The sequence below is a fragment of the Salarias fasciatus genome, chromosome 7, assembly GCF_902148845.1.
Source record: "Salarias fasciatus chromosome 7, fSalaFa1.1, whole genome shotgun sequence".
In the NCBI taxonomy this organism is placed as follows: domain Eukaryota; kingdom Metazoa; phylum Chordata; class Actinopteri; order Blenniiformes; family Blenniidae; genus Salarias; species Salarias fasciatus.
The window spans coordinates 30,521,579-30,539,454 of record NC_043751.1 but is presented as its reverse complement, the minus strand read 5'-3'; the positions used below and the strand labels follow the sequence as shown (position 1 = coordinate 30,539,454).

At 47.0% G+C, this 17,876-nt stretch overlaps 1 protein-coding gene across 3 annotated transcripts in view; it reads right to left on the bottom strand.

Moving 5' to 3' along the window:
- LOC115391299 (guanine nucleotide-binding protein G(o) subunit alpha) overlaps positions 1-17,876 on the bottom strand; it is an 83,426-nt gene that overhangs the window by 22,579 nt on the left and 42,971 nt on the right. For all 3 annotated transcript variants that reach the window (XM_030095446.1, XM_030095447.1, XM_030095444.1), the window contains exon 4: positions 3,035-3,195. In XM_030095446.1, the coding sequence (XP_029951306.1) occupies positions 3,035-3,195 (161 nt within the window). The remainder of the gene's footprint in view (positions 1-3,034; positions 3,196-17,876) is intronic.

Sequence of the window (17,876 nt, the reverse complement as noted above, 5' to 3'; positions counted from 1 at the left end):
GTCACCGACTGAATTCAGTCGTCAAGGAGAATAACCTGAAGGACCAATACCAGTCTCTGGACTGTGTGTGTGTGTGTGTGTGTGTGTGTTACAAAGGCATGGATGTAAATCATAAAGAAAAGCAAATGCGTATTGTGGTAAATAGGTCAGAGCATGCAGGGCATTTGTGTCAAGACAGGGGGGGGGATGGGGGGTTGGGTGGGGGTGGGGGTGGGGGGGTCCTGCTTCCTATACATTAAAAATATAGAATCCTGTGTTTAGGATCGGTGCTAACACGGGTTTGACCTTTAACTGCAGACCCCATGTACGAGTTTTAGGATTTAACTTGTGGGTAAAAAGAAAGCTTCATTATTATTTTTATAATTTCTTCATACTGTTTATAGTTTCTCTGTTTTTTTATTTATATGTATAAAAATAAAAAATAAAAACAGATCACAGGATGACAGATGGCTATAATGTGTGTGTTTACACAGATTTAGGTTCCTATAATTGTAATAATACACACACACACACACACACACACTCTTTCTCTCTCTCTCTCTGAGTGTGGTCTGGTCATGTGCTCTCTGTCCTATCAGCCCATTGGCTGCTGTGTCTGCTCTGCTCCACAGGCCACAGCATAATAGGAAGTGTGCATCAATCTTTAATGTGACATTTAACACAGTCACACACAGCCGCACACACACGCGCACACACACACTCACAGCGGATGCTGTTTTGAGTTAATTGACCGCATGTAAATGTTGACAGGATGAAGTTTTCCCTCCGTCTCAGAGGAATGAACCCGGAAAGTGAAGGTGCTGCTTCTCGTCTCTTCTCTCACCTTCTCTAAACTGAACCACAGTTTAGTGACGCTACGTCAGCCGTCGCTCCCTCCACCTCATCCGAGTCTATTCCCCAACATTAACTTTAATTGAGAAGGCAGAGGGAAGTGGATTTTCATGCAGAGGGGAACTTTTACAGTTCTTGGATTTCAGTTATTCGATGCTTCTCAGCAGATCTGAACGTAAATCGATAAATAATCCCAACAGCTTTTTGTCAGACGGCTGTAAAATAACTGCCTTTCCTGACGGCAGGGATTGAACTGCGAGGCGTCGGTGCGATCGCTGCAGAGCATGTCTGTGAGGTGACGCTCCGGCCGACGAACCTCCCGTCAATCTGCCTCAGTTTCTCTTTGTCGGTGTGATTTCACTGGATGCACGACGACGCACAATTAAACAAGAGCTGCACGCACAAACATGGCACTTGAGGGAAATTACTCCTTGTCCTTCCCCTCTCGCTCGCTCTCTCTCTCTCTCTCCTCCACCCACATTCAGGCACTCAGGATAAATGAGGCCCCGAGCCTGCGCCGCTGATTGATCGCGTGTTGTAAAAGCTGGAGCTCGATGGCTTTCAGAAGGTTATAAATAAACAGTCAAACGGTGCCGCGTGCGTCTGGGTGTGTCTGAGTGTTTGGTTTGTAATGGCGGGAGGGTTAAAAAGGTCATAATAAGGCAGGTATCGACCGCTGCGGACAAAAATGAGAACAAGTGCAGCTCATTTGGCTTTCATCCAAACGGCAAATACAGAGCGGTAAACTCCCGGTAAAAACACGAACCTTCACATGTCCTGAAAAACTGAAAGAGGAGGAAACACAAACCAATCTGTCAACATGGTTACTGCAAAACAAATCTAAAAAAAAAAAATTCTGATTTTAGTAACTTTTTCACTGGAAAAATCATATTTATCTTATATTTGAGCAGAATATGAGCAACTGAAGCTCAGTCACACAACGTTCCTCCCACTGAATGCTGCTCAGTCTTTCTCTGTATATTTTATAGGGGTGTGCCATCTAAGGCACCTCACGATTCGATTCGATTACGATTCAGGGTGCTACGATTCGATTATTCAACGATTATCACGATATTAATGATAAAAACGATTATCATGATTTTTTGTGCATTTTTTTCCCCCTCACTTATTGCCCACTTCATACTTTGAAACAATGTACAGCTGTTTCTGCAACCATGTTTCTGCAGATATGTCATATATGCAGATATAAGTTCAATTTGAATTTACTACTTGGCGTGCAGCATATCTAGACACCTACATCTAGATATCTATGTCTATATGTCTAGGCGGTAGTGGGACGTCAGCGGGAGCTACGGGAGCTGCAGTGTTGTTGTGTGCGTGTTTTTTCGACTGCCGATGCTAACGCATGTTTCTGATCCCTGCTCTTGGAATAAACATCGTCATGCTGCCAAACGCCTCTGGACTTCTTTCAGGCATATTACAGAGATAAATGTTTTGGTTGTTTTGTTTACCTCTGACCTGAAAGCTTTGTTTACGGCGCCGCGCCATGCGCAGTACGGCTCATTGTTTCCGGGGCGACATGAGGCTACACGGTGCTTTTTGTTCCAGTGTAGCGTAAAATGGACGAATATCTATTGGATGAATATGTTGTGGACGAGAACTTTGAATGATTTTCTCTTTAGCAAAAGCAGCGCTGGCATTTAGCACTAGCTTTTAATCCAGAAGAATGAATCTCACACTCTGTTACTGTAGCTAAAGAGCTAGCTGTCGCCATATTAACCGGTCCGTCACTACAGATGTCCGGGTGGTGCGCAGGAACAATACTTTGGTTCCGCAAGTGGCGTCCGTGCTCCTGGCGTCTAGTTATTATGAAAAATAATCGATTTTAAATATTTATGAATCGTAATCGAATCATTATGTGTCGCATCACGATTAATCTAATAATCGATGTATCAGCACACCTCTAATATTTTATATAGAATGTAATACGGTGCGTATTGAAAATTCCCAAATTGTCGAAAGGAAGGTTTCCATTTATTTCCGGTTGAGGAGCTACAGGAACAGTGTGGAAATGGAAATGCGCTCACAGCTTGTGTGTCTAATTTCGAACGATTCAGTGTCGTGGTTGAGAGAAGCTCTTCATTCGGTCAGTGTGATCCGTTCTCAGGACCTGTCAGGCAGTAGTGAAGGTGACAGCTGACGCTGCGGTCGAATCCGGGACCGAAGGGCCGCGAGGACTTACTACTGCGCCGAGTCGTTGAGCTGGTACTCCCGGGCGCGGCTGAAGCACTCCTGGATGCCCGAGTCGGCCCACAGGCGCATCATGGCGGACAGCAGCTCGGCGGAGTACGGCTCCGTGTCCTCCATGCGGCTGACCACGTCGCACACCATCTTGGCGTCCGCCTGCCGGAGAGGGAGGGAAGGAAGCGGAGGTCAGGGGTCGCACTCAGGAGAACATCAACACGCTCACAGTGAAGCAAACAGGTTATTCATTCAGGCAGACTCATTGTCGTGATGGACGCCGTGAGACTTCAGCTCCATTCACTGTGAAAGTGTGAAGATCCAGGAATCACTGCGGTGCGCGTCCAGTGCGAGTCTGAGAGTCTGTCGCAGCTTCCAAAACACGCCTGACGGTGAACAGGCTGATTCGGAGCTGCCAAAAGGCGACCAGAAATAGAAGAGATATGTCAAAGTTTCACGGCAGCTCGGCTCTCGGACAAAGGCGAAGGCGGGGCTTCATCTGAGCTCCAACACAGAGAAAATAGATCCGCCCCTGATCCCATCAGCCCCTGCTTCAGTTCAGGTTCAGTCAAGGACGACTTCAGGTAACACGACTACAAATGTCTGCTTTAACTTTGTTTTTTGTTTCACGCCGTTATTTCTTGCCTGTAAGAGGAAGAAAAAGACGTTTTTTTTTTTTTTTGCTGGAATCTCGTTAATCTAAATATTTTCCTTGGAGCGTCTGCAGCCGTTTCCCTCCAGTTACATAACGCCGCCTTATATCTGCACATATGAGCAGCGCCGGACGGTTTCTGTAGGGCTGAACCTCCCCGCTGGATGTACATGAGATCCATCACCCAGCGTTTATGGAAACTCTCTGCTTGTCACGTAGCTCCGGCTGAACCTGCAGCAGTGATCGCCCTTCCTCCTCCTCCTCCTCCTCCTCCTCCTCCTCCTCCCTTTGCTCTTTTCCATTATTGATTTCCTTTCCCGGCACTCAGACCCTACATGATCATTCTGCTGCACAGTGATGGCGGTGGGACACTGGGTTCGTGACCTCTGAACTCCTTTATCAGCACACGACGGCCACTGAGTGCTGAAACGAGCACTTCTTACAGGGAGGACGACTAAAAAAACAGCCACTAATGATCGCTGTAACACGTTCTCTACATCAAAGCTGAAACATGTACATGAGATTTCTGCAACTCAAAATGTTTCAGCCATTTCAACGTGAAGCTGGTTATTCTCGCGCTGCTTCCAGTTTCAAATATTTCAGCTCAGCAGTGTTTCGTGGAGGATGAATCCACAGCCGACAGTCTTTCTGCAGGCTGCTTTATGAAACAAGATTATATTTATGGACCACGGCTTGTAGAAAATGAAGCCAGTATGTCTCAGAAATCATAACTTTGGGTTGTTTTTGTACATGATATATTGAACAAGAAAACAATTATAGTAAATGATGATTGTTTCGTGTTAGAAATGGTGGATTGTGAGGGATCTCGGTCAGTTTAAATGCAGAAGATGTGAATATATGTAAATTCCAATGCCTTGAAATGTGCTTTAATCACACCAGCAGTGAGAAAATCCCAGTGCTGTGTGTTCACAGCACATGTGGAGCATCTGCAGAAACGTGAGCTGGACTGTATATTAGTCATTCCTCTCAGCTGTTTTGCTGCTGCTCCTTGCCACCACCAGTTTATAATCCAGTTTTTCAGCCATGTTAATAACAGATAATTAGCTCGATCTGAGCATATTGAGTGAATCAGTCTCACCACACTGTCACCTCAGACACGTTTATGCATCAACTGAATAACAGAGGCTATAAAAAGGAACGCAGGAGATCCTTCATGCTTATTTTCAGTGACTTCTAAAGTTATTTCCCTACTTTTCAGAGAGGAAACGTGTCACGGTGAGGAATTACACTGCCTATAAATAAAACACGGCGGCGTAGCAGGTTACAATGTAAGCGTTTTAATGATGTGAGCCGGCGAGCTTCACATCCAGCCAGCAGAGGAAGAATGGAACAAAGTAGCCCTCGCCGGTACATGCCGCTTTCACCTCTTTCCACAAACCTGATAAATGAATCAGCGGCGAACCGCTGAGTGTGCAGAATGCAGAGCGGGGAGATATTCACGCAGGGGCTCCGCTCGCAAATCAGATCGTCCACACACACACACACATAACACAAGGCCGAGTCCCTCGTCCCACCGTACATCACACCGGGGGGGGGTTCAATCATTTTCTTCTCTTCAGAGGCAGGATGGTGTCAGGGTGATTTCAGCCAGACATGATGATTAGATTGTGTCTTAAATTACAGCCACTGTTGGTTCATCCCGGAGTTTCCACGTCCACCTGACATTAGCAGCACGCAAAGCAATCAGGGAGGCAAGATAAGCCGAGTTCAGAGATTACACACACAAAAAAAAAAGAGAGATTACACATGCTCCTCATTAAAGCTCACTCAGTCTGACACACACACACACACACACACACACCTGAGAGGAACCATCCCTGTACATTCAATGGGAGAAATCAACAAGGCTTCTTATCATTTTCAGATGCACAGAAAGGCAAACTGAACCCAAGCTGGGATTCTAACTACTAACTTCAACAGACCCCGGCCTCAGCGTGTCCCCCCTGCTGTTTCCACTGCTGTCAATCCTGAGCAGAGGAACTCAGAATAAAAAGGCATGAACATGGTGAGAACACCCTGTCTGTGCTTAAAGGGGACAATATTTTCTGATTGAAGTCAAAATATATTGTAAATATATTATCGTGATGAAGAGAGATGAATGAAATGTGAGCAGAACGTTGCTGCTTTGTGTTTTCAGGAATCAGCAGTGCTGGCGGTCACAGGGTTCTCTGACTGCTCGGCTGTGGCTTTTTGCTGCCGTGTTGTGACTATTTGATGCGAAGTTGTAACTTTTCACTGTTGTTGTGCTGTAACCTTTTACCACTGGAACGTCTGGGCCACCGAACATCTCTTCAGCTCGATAATCCGTCACTCAATCGTTTGACAATAATGCTGTAAAAAATAAATCAGTTTCCTGCCTTGGTCAGCGAGCACGGCCATCTAAACATACAGCAACGTGGATCAGCTTCTTAATTACCTTCAGTTATCTGAATGTTGAAAATAAAATATTGTCCTTTTTGGTATAAATTGATGAAAAACCAGCCTAAACCCCAACTAGAAAAAAATTAGAAAGAAAAAAGTAATGTGTTTGCATTTTACTGGTTAAAAAAAGGTCAACTGAGTCTTATTTCTATTTTTTTATCACCATTTGTGAAGGTCTAAAACTTTTTAGCTTTGAAGCAACAAACATCTGGAGCTCGCTTGATGACTTTACCTAAAATATTGTTTCTTTGTTTAGTTCTTGAAAAGAAATCCTGACGAAAGTAAATTAAGGTCATATAAGGTGAAAGGGAGCAGAAAATGTATATTTGGTAGTTTGATTTCATAAATAAATAATCACACGTCCTTCTCTGCCTCGGAGGTCCAGACTGTAAAGACTGCACAGCTTCATGTCGACACTTCCTCTGGATTCTGATGTGCTGAAGCACAGACACACAACACACCTGCAGGGTTGAGGCCTTCCAGGACCAGAACAGGACACTCAGGACACGTTACTATTCTTCTCCCCCTTCTCTTCCCTTCAGCAGTGTCTTTTATTCTCCGAACCATCCTTCCGTCCGCCGCTCGGTTCACCCACATGATCTCCACCATTGTCAGCATCCATCGCTCCTATCAATCAGCAGTCTGCTCAGTCCTCTGCCCGCACCACTATTTTTATCTTTCCGGCTCGTCTGGATTTCACCTTTCCGGCAGCGGAGGAGCGCCGCTGTCCTCGGTCAGCAAACACTGCGTCCACCGTGACATTTGTCCCGTCCACTTATTTTGGTGTATGTCTTTATCAGCACGTATCAAGTTTCTTTCAGGACTAAAGGTCTCCGTCCACGTGACTCAGCTGAGGAGCCAGCGTCACACACACTCACACTCACACACACACACACACACACGGTGCATACAGCTGAAGCTGGTGAGCTCTCTGCTGTAACGGTTCAGTTTCGTGCTGCTCGGTCGTTTTCGTCATTGTCCTGCTGGTTGCAGACAAAGCGTCGTTCTTCCACTTCATTAGCCTGTACTGTTTGCTCTGATGGGGAACATACTGGACTACAGTGTGGCTGCAGCATAAATCTACACGAGGCTTTCATAGGAAATTCCATGAATGTGACCTTTGGAACAAAAAAAAAAGAAAGAAAGCCGAAGAAAAGCTGGAAGGCTCGGCTGACCCGCTTGCTGACCTGATTTTAACCCAGCAATGCAGAAGTCTTCAAACTGTGTCGGGCTGCGACGGTGACCTTTAATTTGTGTCAACTCCGCCGGACACAGAAATACACACAGCCCGTCTGAGCTTAGAGACACATTTCTGAGATTTCTCAGAGTTTGACGGATGCGATTTGTGAAGTTCCTGCGATTCAGGCACCGTCCCTCCATGGATTTAAAACAGCAGCATCTCCCCTCCCCTGCTCTCGGGGTGAAAGCCTGAGTGTGTTTGTAGCTCGATAACAGGTCCTCCATCTGTTTACCTGCACACACTTGGACACTGAATAGGCAATCACTGCTGCCTTCACCAACACCATCACATCCCTCCAGCCATCCCTCCTTCGCATCCGCGCCTTTTATTCCCTCTCCTTCCCAACTTCTGGACCGGCAGTCAATAGCTAATCAGCGCACTTCAGACCTTCACTTTCCTCTTATTGTTCGCCATCTATCGTCAATCATCACTCTGCGCCAGGGGTCTCCCACTCCGGCGCTCCAGGGCCGCGGTCCCGCAGGGTTTAGATCTCCTCCAGCGGCAGAACACACCTGACAGGGACGAGGGGCTGGTGACTGGGCTGAAAGTGGCGAAACGGGAGTAATAAGACGCCTGTAGTTAGAGTACACAAATCTCTTCCATTTTACACTCATTCATGACAAACATCGAGTACTGACGCCTTCCCAGTTTCCCCAGAACAGCCCATCCAGCTCAGAACTCATCTCCTCCTCCGTCCACTGACCACAGCCACTTCCTGTCCGATAAACTGCAGCGGGCGGCTGTGATTTGTAAACGAAGAGGCTTATTAACCCTTCATGTGGGTCCGTCGATTCTGGGAAACACCCAGTAGGGTGATGGCTTCGGAATCTTCACAAAACAAGACAAAACTGACTTAAAACCATCAAACTAATTTTGGATTTGAGAAAAATTAAGCTGAGGCTGAGAGGAACGTCAGTTTATTTTGCAGAGAAATTCCAGCTATATGGCGACATGAACATGAACAAAGTTACTAATGTCCAAAACAACTGGAGAAGATGGAACGCTGACAGCAAGTTGATGTGCAGGAAGCCCAACAGGAAGGCTGGAGCTGTGACTGCTGTATGCAGACGACGGTCCGCTGTGGTGACGCCAGACAGGAGCCGCTAGAAGGTGATGGTGGTCTCCTCAGAGAGCCGCCAGGGCTGCGTTTTTAATGGAAACACAGAATCTGCCTCATGAGATCAACAGGACGGGGGCGGCTCACGTCTGTGGAGAGCAGAGGCGCCGTCAGGCCTCCATCATGTCCCTCAAAGGCCGGCCTGAAGCCGGCGGCCAGACGGCGTCCGCACGGAGGCAGCAACGTAGATCCTGATATGGAACGGCGGCGATGGCGTGAGCGTGTGAGCGCATGAATGAAGGAAAGCCCACGATGACAACTGAGCCCGTGTGTGTGCCCAGAGTGTGTGTATTCCAGTCTAAAGAGCTGGGCAGTGGGCCACACACACACTTAAAACCCACAGCCAGAGCCAGTGCTCCTGTCTAAACAGACATATTGGGGGATCTGTGTGTGTGTGTGTGTGTGTGTGTGTGTGTACAGTACTCCAGGAAAGCCCATTGGGAAATGCCTCTCGCGTTCCCATAACGTTCTCTCACTCGTTCTCCATTGAAGTTGTGATGCTTTGTAGCTTTGGCTCGTTCAGACAAACACAGCTGAGCCGAACCAATCAGATCAGAAACTCAGTTCAGGCCAGTTTTAAGCTCATTGCTGAGCTACAGAGGAAACAAAACGTTAGACTTTCTTTCATACTGCAGCTGGTACAGTTTCCTTACAGCAACGAAAAGAAAAGAAAAAAACCCTCTGGAATACAGATTATCAACATGTTTTTACACTCAATGAATTAAGAAGAAGACTACTGTATTTCTCTGCAACCTCAACTGGAATATGAACCGTAACTGTGTTTGAAACTAATTTACAGCTTAAAAATCTAAACTGAAAAACAGTAACAGCAGAAAGACCCCAGAAGACTGGAGTGTTTGTAAGTGTGGCTCCTGTTCTCGTCTTCATCGCCTGCACGGCCCCCTCTATGATGTTCCTCTGAAGTTCTGCTAACCAGCGTTAATTCTCATTTAGCGCCGGGTACATTATCGGTCCTTCAGCCGCTCTGACATAACTCAGATGGCCGGCCTGGGTCCTGCCGGCAGCTGCCGTCCGTCTCCAGGGCTTCATGCAGCATCGCGCGGTGAGAAACTGAGAAACCCGACTGAAGGATCGACGCGGCCCAGAAAATTTCATTTCCCTCGCAGACGGAGCCGGACTAACCGGGTTTCTTCTAACACACTGACCCCACGAAGCCGTAACTCCACCATCAGCAGCTTGAACCGGATCTTAATGTGTATTTTCACACGGAGGAGTCGCTGCTGTCGCGCAACATTAACCACTCCACGCCGAATCCTCGCATTCAATCATCTTATCACAAGCCGAAGCAATTTCAGCAGAATGTGCACAAACAGATTTTAATGGCAAAGCGACTCTGAAGCGTAAATCAACATGATAGCTGCCGAGTGGCGTAATTACACATGAAGTGACGAGCTGCACGAGTCGAGACGCCGCCGAAGACATCCCAACGCTCGCCGCTCTCAGCTCAGACTGGCGCGCCGCGATGAGAGCTCAAAGCTTTTCAGGAGAAATCCTGCCAACAACGCCAAGAACGTCGTTTTTCTCAAGATTAACACCAAAAGGAGGATTTCTCCATCCGAGACAAATGAGTTCAAAGTTCAATTTAAACAAGAGGAACAATATGTAAGTTTTTAAAGGCAGATGTGGCTCATCTGTTGCTTTGGATCACTGAAATATGTTCTAGGAAGAGTTAAAAACTGCCAGAATGGGTCAAATATTTGTGTATCAACAGATTTAAGTGCATATTTTAAGTCAAGGAGTCATAATCCCGACTAGAAAACAGGATCTAACTGAAAAGCGTCAGACTGACAGAGCTGGCCTGTGCTCCACAGTCTGCTGATTGTTTTTGCATTTTATCTTCTAATCGTCAGTAATTAACCCGACCGGCACCGTCAACAACAGCCAAATGTGTGTTTAACCACAAACGAGAACAGAAACAAACAGCAGGCGTAGGTGAGTGTTTGTGTTGTCGTCAGAGGAAAAATGGCCGATGTGCCGGAGGAAAGACGACCGGCGGCTTCGTGATTTCGTGACTCCGCCCCTTCCTTTCTATTTCTGGACCTGGGCTCAGTCCCCATTGTCTCCATGCTGTCAGTCGGCTCTTCCCGTCGCTCACGGTGTAACCTTCATCATCTCTCCGCCTGACATCACCGTGTCTGACACATGTCGAGCCTTCGCCGCCGTCACTCCGTCCTTCCCCGACTCCTCTTCATGGTTTCATCTCTCTTTCTCCTCCTGTCGTCTGCCGGCGGACCAACACACCCCACCCTCTCACTCGCTTCCTCTGTTCTCCCTCGCACTCCTCCGCATCATGTGACCATCAGCTGCTGTTGCCATGGAGACCATCCTCATTTCCCGGGAATGCGATCTTGTGTCTGATTTTCTCTCTCCCATCTCGTTCTGCCGCACCCTCCTCCTCCTCCTCCTCCTCCTCTGCTGTCAGCATCATCCCTCCATCCGATCTCCACCTCCTTCACTCCGTCTTCTTCTCCATAAACACGTTTAAAGGCATTTTCTGCCTCCTGCCGTCGTCTGAATTCAGCTGGTGCTGCTGATGAAGATGTCAGATAAACGTCCTCCTCTCCCTCCGTCCCTCCCTCCATCTCCCTCTCTCTCTCTCTCTCTCTCTCTCGCTCTCTGCCAGTCGCTGAATAATGTAAGTGATGAAATATTTAATTGTTGTTCAGCCCTCCTGTAGACAGCCCCAATGGAGCCCTAACACACACACACACACACACACACACACACACACACACACACACACACACACACACACACACACACACACACAAACCACTGTATATGTGTGTGTGCTTCAGGTTCATTTCTTTCTCCATCCCAGCTTCCGCTGCCACTCTCACAGGACTTCCTGCAACCACACCCAACACACACACACACACACACACACACACACACACACACACACACACACACACACACACACACACACACACACACACACACAGGATGTGGGGCATGTACAGTGTGTGTTGGTATATGAGTGGATCATTAAAATACACTTAGTCGATAGAAGCCAGAGAGCGCAGGGGAAAGAGAAGAGAGAAAAATCAATGCCAGTGTCCCTGCCTCAACCCCAGGAGACACCGATGGGCGGCATCTATAATAACACACTCTGTGTGTGTGTGTGTTTGTGTGTGTGTGTGTGTGTCTAACAGACACAGACCGTGAATTCACGGGGAAAATGTCTCCACCTATTGTCAAACGCCGCGTTGTGGATCGAGCTCAGTAAAGACAAACTAAGACCTGAGCTTAAAGCTACACTTCAGCTGGACTCAGTTTTCACATCACAGTTCATTAATTATCTGTTCCTTCCTCCAGGTTCTGATGTCCTGATCCGCTTTGCTCTTTAGACATGGTCCGAAATAAATAAATAAAACCTCTGTGTAGAAGATGAAGAGAAGCGCTGATGGTCTGTGTAACGCAATCAAGCATTTCTAGAGAACATGAATGGCTCCCTTCATAACGTCAGCTGGACATAATCAACAGAGCGATGACCAAACTGTGTCCAAGGAAACTTTACAGGCCAGAAAACCACATTCTGAGAGTTCCCTGGAACGCTGCAGGAGGTTTAGTGATTTCTCCACATTTCCAGTTCCGAGTTATATTTTTTCTTCTGTGTGATGATTTCTGTGTGTGTGTGTGTGTGTGTGTGTGTGTGTGTGTGTGTGTGTGTGTGTGTGTGTGTGTGTGTGTGTGTGTGTTCATCTGTTTTTAACGAGTCACACTGATGCAACCTATTACATATATCTGAGTTTTTTAAAGTTGTGGGTACAACCAGATAAACTCCTTTTCCAGGACAGTCACTGAAATATGTGGAGATGAAATGTTCGGCAGTTTTTGAAGGGATTAAAACATAAAATCACATATTTCTGTTTTCTCTACTAATTCAAAATCACGACTTCACGCTCACAATACAATTAAGCTAGTTTAAAATTGAAAATCTTATACTTATTAGTAGGCAATGACTTTTATTTCACAAACGGTTGCCACGTGATGCACAAGAGTGTGTTTTTTGTTTCATGATTAATTGATTGAGGTTGCAGTAGCTGGGGTTGAGGAAGGGGCGGGCACACACACACACACACACACACACACGTATAGTCTTGTATTTCTATCCTTGTGGGGACCGTCCATTGACTCCCATTCATGTCTAGCCCCTAACCCTGACCCTTACCCTAACCCTAACCCACACCACAACAAAGCCTAACCCTAAAGAAATGTTTTTGCACTTTTACTTTTTTCAGTAACAACAACATGGTCAAGAAAACACTGTTTCTCCTACTTAGGACCGGAAAAAGGTCCCCACAAGGCACGTCGTTTCACATTTTGCTATCCTTGTGGGGACATTTGGCCCCCACAAGGATAGAAATACGAGAACACACACACACACACACACACACACACACACACACACACACACACACGCACCGGGAGCTCCATCTGTCTTAGTCAACGGCAACTCTCAAAAAAAAAAAAAAGCTCAACGGTGGACGTTTCCTTCTCTCTTGCGTCCATCTTGTCCTTTAATCGTCTTGCTGCGTCTCTGGACTCCAGCCTCTCGTCCGGCGGCCTCTCTGCCTCTCCGTCCCTCACTCGGTCGTCGCTGCGCTGCTGTCCTCGACATGAGGTCCAGTCCAGTGCTCACACACTCATTACACACTCACACACACATTCAGGTACGGATCAAAACTCCTCAGACTGGGACAAATGTTCAAGTAACAGGAAGAAGTGCAGTAAAGCGCTGTACGCTGCTCTTTGATCTGGTTTGCTCCGCTGTGTTTATTTAAACCATCCACTGTTGAATAATGTGGACGGCAGAGTTTTCCCAGCATGCCCGGCTCCTCTCTAAAGTTTATACTCATGTAAACACATTACACAGCTTCCTGCTTCTCAGTCGCTGCTGTTGTTCTCAACTTAAGGCCTTTTACTAGAAAGTCTCCGCACCGAATGGGATTTTAAATAATTTTTTTTTGTTTTTTTTAAGGAAATGCTCAGTCAGCTGCCTCCAGAAAAGCATAAGTTCTTACTGGGAGTCAGAACTGAATATCTGTAACCAGAACGTTGAGAAAAAAAAGCTTAAAGCCTGCAGGTGTGACGCCGTGACGCCAGCAGTAATAACCCTGGAAGGAAAATGACAGTGGTTACTGTAAACACCGGAGCATGCTGGGAGATCAAGCTGAGTGAATTCCACATCAACATCTTCGCGGTGTGGATCCAGAGGACACGGAGATAACCAGCAGTTCCGACTGCACGTTTGGGTGTTGGCTCTGTGGCACTTCGGCAGGCTAATTATACACATTCTCCACATGCGCCTCGCCGCCTGTGACTGTATATTTATACGCTGCTGCTGCCGCTCACGCCGGGACTTTTAATTATTATCTTTATCATGTGGCGTTCGGAAACGCAGCGTCTGCAACATTTCAGCCTCCGAACAGGGAAACAGGTTGGATGGAATGTTGTACTGACGACCGCGTTACTTTTACTGTCATGATTCTGTTTGAAATGAAGACGTTGTAGCTCTGTGGTATAAAGTCATATCTGCGATGGTTAATTTCTCATTAAAACAGAAGAAAAACATCTCTGTGTTCTTTTAAAATGAAAATAAAGCCTCTACTTCCTCTGTAAGGCTTTAATTTTACATACTACATGCTAGATATGTCAATGAATACACTGTCTTTTGCTTCGATCATGTTTTTTTTAATATATATTTTCTGACTGAAGGGACACAACACATTAACAATTCTATGTGAAAACTCAATATGCAAACAGTTCAGCTGAACTCAAACCAGATCAACTGAAAAAGTATCTGTGAAGCAGTGAAACGGTCATACCTGATGATTTTAGGTGTTACTGCGAATTATTACAGGCTAGACGCCATGATGGAAGCACTGTGTGATTTCACTCCATACTTTGTTCCATACAGACACCATGTCTGTTCAACGGTGTGAACATTAAATGTTACAGAACAGGAGCGATGGAAGAAAAACCACACGGAATCTGACGGGATTCCAAACGGCGGCTTCATAAAGGGTTAAATAAAAAACACATCTGTGAACATCTGGAGAGGAGAAGCTCTGAGCGTCAGAGCCGATCAAACAGCAGAGAGTCACATGATGGGGGGGGGGGGTGGAACACACAAACACACACACACACACACACACACACAAATGTGTTCAAATCAATTGACCTGAAGGCAATCAGCTTCATCGACACCAAAATAAAAGATAATGGAGCGATGAGAACAGAAGAAGAAGAGCTCTTCACTTCGTTGCCATATGGTGAGCAGTGGTTCGCTCTCTTGCCTCACGGCGAGAAGGTCCTGGGTTCAAACAGCAGGACCTGCTCATCCCGACCTCACACTGACAACAGCCCATTATCTTCACTCTGAAAAGATTCTCCTGTCGGATCATCTTTAAATCTGCGGTGTGTTAAGACTGAACTTGTCCCGACAATCGACTCCAAAACAGCTCAGGATCGATGATCACGAATACTGAACTCTGACAACAAGTCTTCGTGTGCGGTCGAAGCCGAGCGCTCCTGAGAGGTCACTCCGAGAATCGTCACAAGAAGGAAACGTGGCCAATCGGGAAGCAGCTTCTCAGCTGACTGGCCATAGCCATAGCACACCGAGACAGCGTGATCATAGAAGATTAAACACTGGACGCCGCGTTGACTGCTTCACTGCAGCACCAGAGACACGCCGTCAGGACCAGAGCATGAGCGTGGATGGAGGCAAGAAGTTCTCCTTCATAAAGTCCAATTATTCACTGGATTCTCCACAGACTTCGTGTGTGAGGTCGGGAGGAGATCAGAAATCTGTTCAGGTTTTGAAAATCTGACTTTGTGAAATGTGTGGCCTCATTAAGCTAACAGCTGGTGGCTAAAGCTAACAGACGGACACCATCCCAACCCCAAACCACTGGAAAATAAAATGAAAGACAGTCCAAAAGAACAATAAATGTAAAACAGTTCTATAATCTTACATATCATGTTTAACTGACAGAAAATAAAGCGCGGCCGTGTTCTCCCCCTCGGTGGTGACTGCAGCTGATCATCCCACCCCGCGGCCGAACACGCTCTGGAAATCCCTCCCCTTCATTTGAATCTGGCAGCAGCGGCACATCTGATCCTTAAATAATACAGTCTGTCAAAACAGAAATATCGAATGTGAACGAAGGCAGCCGCTGTAGCGGCGCAGCGAGGCAACACCAGAGACAGAGAGGCGGGGGGCGAGAGACACTGGGCCGCAGAGAGGGAGAGGGATGGAGAAAAATGGAGGAACACAGTTCGGCTATGAAAACGAGGCGAGAGAGAGAGAGAGAGAGAGAGAGGGAGAGAGGGAGAGAGAGAGTTGGGGCCCCCCACTTGAACCAATAGCATGTGAAGAGACCGGGGCCAAAAACACGGCGTCCAATCGACTGTGAGGCAGCCGGTCAGGTGACCGCACGGCTGCGTGTTTTCAATAGAGGTGGCCGGCTAGCCTGGTTGCTACGGTAACCGGTTGGTATCCTAGAGACTGGCAAAAAGGGGGCTTATAGAAAAGTGAATGGCAAGAGAAAGAGATGGAGCATGAGAACAAACCTCGTCCCATATCTCCCAGGAATTCAAACACACCCAGAGGAGGGAGGGAGTGAGTGTGTGCGTGTGTGTGTGTGTGTGTGTGTGTGTGTGTGTGGGTGTGTGTGGGGGGGGGCTGTGGCCATTAGAGATAAGAGCTGTTGAATTAGATTATCTTATTTTCACAGTCATATGCACAGAGCGGAGAAAGCACAGGCCGTGCTGAGAGGAGTCGGGCTGATGCTTCGCTGAGCTATAAATAATTGAACGCTCACACACACATGCACGCTCGCAGCAACGCTCCAACACATCGCGGTGTGTGTTTCATTTATTACTCCCAAAACTCAAAGGCTGCCCGTTGTGGGGAAGGAACTCTGGGAATTTTTCCGGCACACGTACCGCCAGGGATGAGTTTCGTTGACAATTTATCAAAACCCCGGCAATGTCTTTTTTCAAATGTTAAAAAAGATCCATCTTTTGAACAAATCAGCTTTCTAAATACTGATGTGGCGATGATCACACTGACCAACTATTTCAAGACTAAACTGGTGTCGAGCCACAAGGAGGGAATAAAAACTTTTATTTTGAAAGTCTACATGTAAATTTCCATTATCCTGCATTGTTTTATTTTGAAAAAACCCTTCACTTCCGTCGGCGCTACTATCCTGCACTGAAATCCATCTGTGGTGCGCTGAAGGTTTGGACCGCTGTTCTGAAGTACCGTTAAAGACCCGTCACTGGATCAGAGCTTATCGGTCCTCCGGTATTTAAAAGGTCCCACGGCTCAGTTAGCTCGGTTAGCCACGCGGCTTGGTTAGCAGTTAGCTCGGTTAGCCACGCGGCTCGGTTAGCTCGGTTAGCCACGCGGCTCAGTTAGCTCGGTTAGCCACGCGGCTCGGTTAGCTCGGTTAGCCACGCGGCTCAGTTAGCTCGGTTAGCCACGCGGCTTGGTTAGCTCGGTTAGCCACGCGGCTCAGTTAGCTCGGTTAGCCACGCGGCTCAGTTAGCTCGGTTAGCCACGCGGCTTGGTTAGCTCGGTTAGCCACGCGGCTCAGTTAGCTCGGTTAGCCACGCGGCTCGGTTAGCTCGGTTAGCCACGCGGCTTGGTTAGCTCGGTTAGCCACGCGGCTCAGTTAGCTCGGTTAGCCACGAGGCTCGGTTACCATCACAACAAATCACTTCATCCTTTTGCAGTTTGATACAAATTCAGCGACAGATTTCCAATAAATTTGGCGTTTGCTGGAAATGTGGTGGCACGGCGGTGCAGTGGGTAGCTGGGAGAGTCCCAGGCTCGAGTCTGGGCTTTGGGGTGGAGTTTGCATGTTCTCCCTGTGTGTGGTGTGACTTTAATCCAGGTTCTCTGACTTCCCCCCACAGTCTCCTGAGCAATGAGTGTCTGTTCGTCTGTCTCTTGATCTAATGAGACAACCTGGACTCAACGGGTGCTAACATCAATCAAAACAGCTGATCCATCGATTGAATGAGAGAACCCGGACCCAGTGGGTGCAGGAGGTTCCTTAACGCCAGGCTCCTATCATGTTGATCATGTTGTAATGTTTCATAACTACATGCCATTGACCATCTTGTAGTCTATGTACTCTCTGTTTGTAGATGAAATGTTCCTGTCTGTTCTATTTCTTTCTCTTTCTGTCCCCTCACCCCAACCGGAATAGCAGAAAGCTGCCACCTCTACTATGTTGTAATTGGAGCTTTATAAATAAAGCTGAGTTGAATTGAATCGTCTCATCAGCCAGAAGAACCTGGAGAACTGATCAATCCAATTTCAATCTGCAAATTTAATGGAACGTGGGATT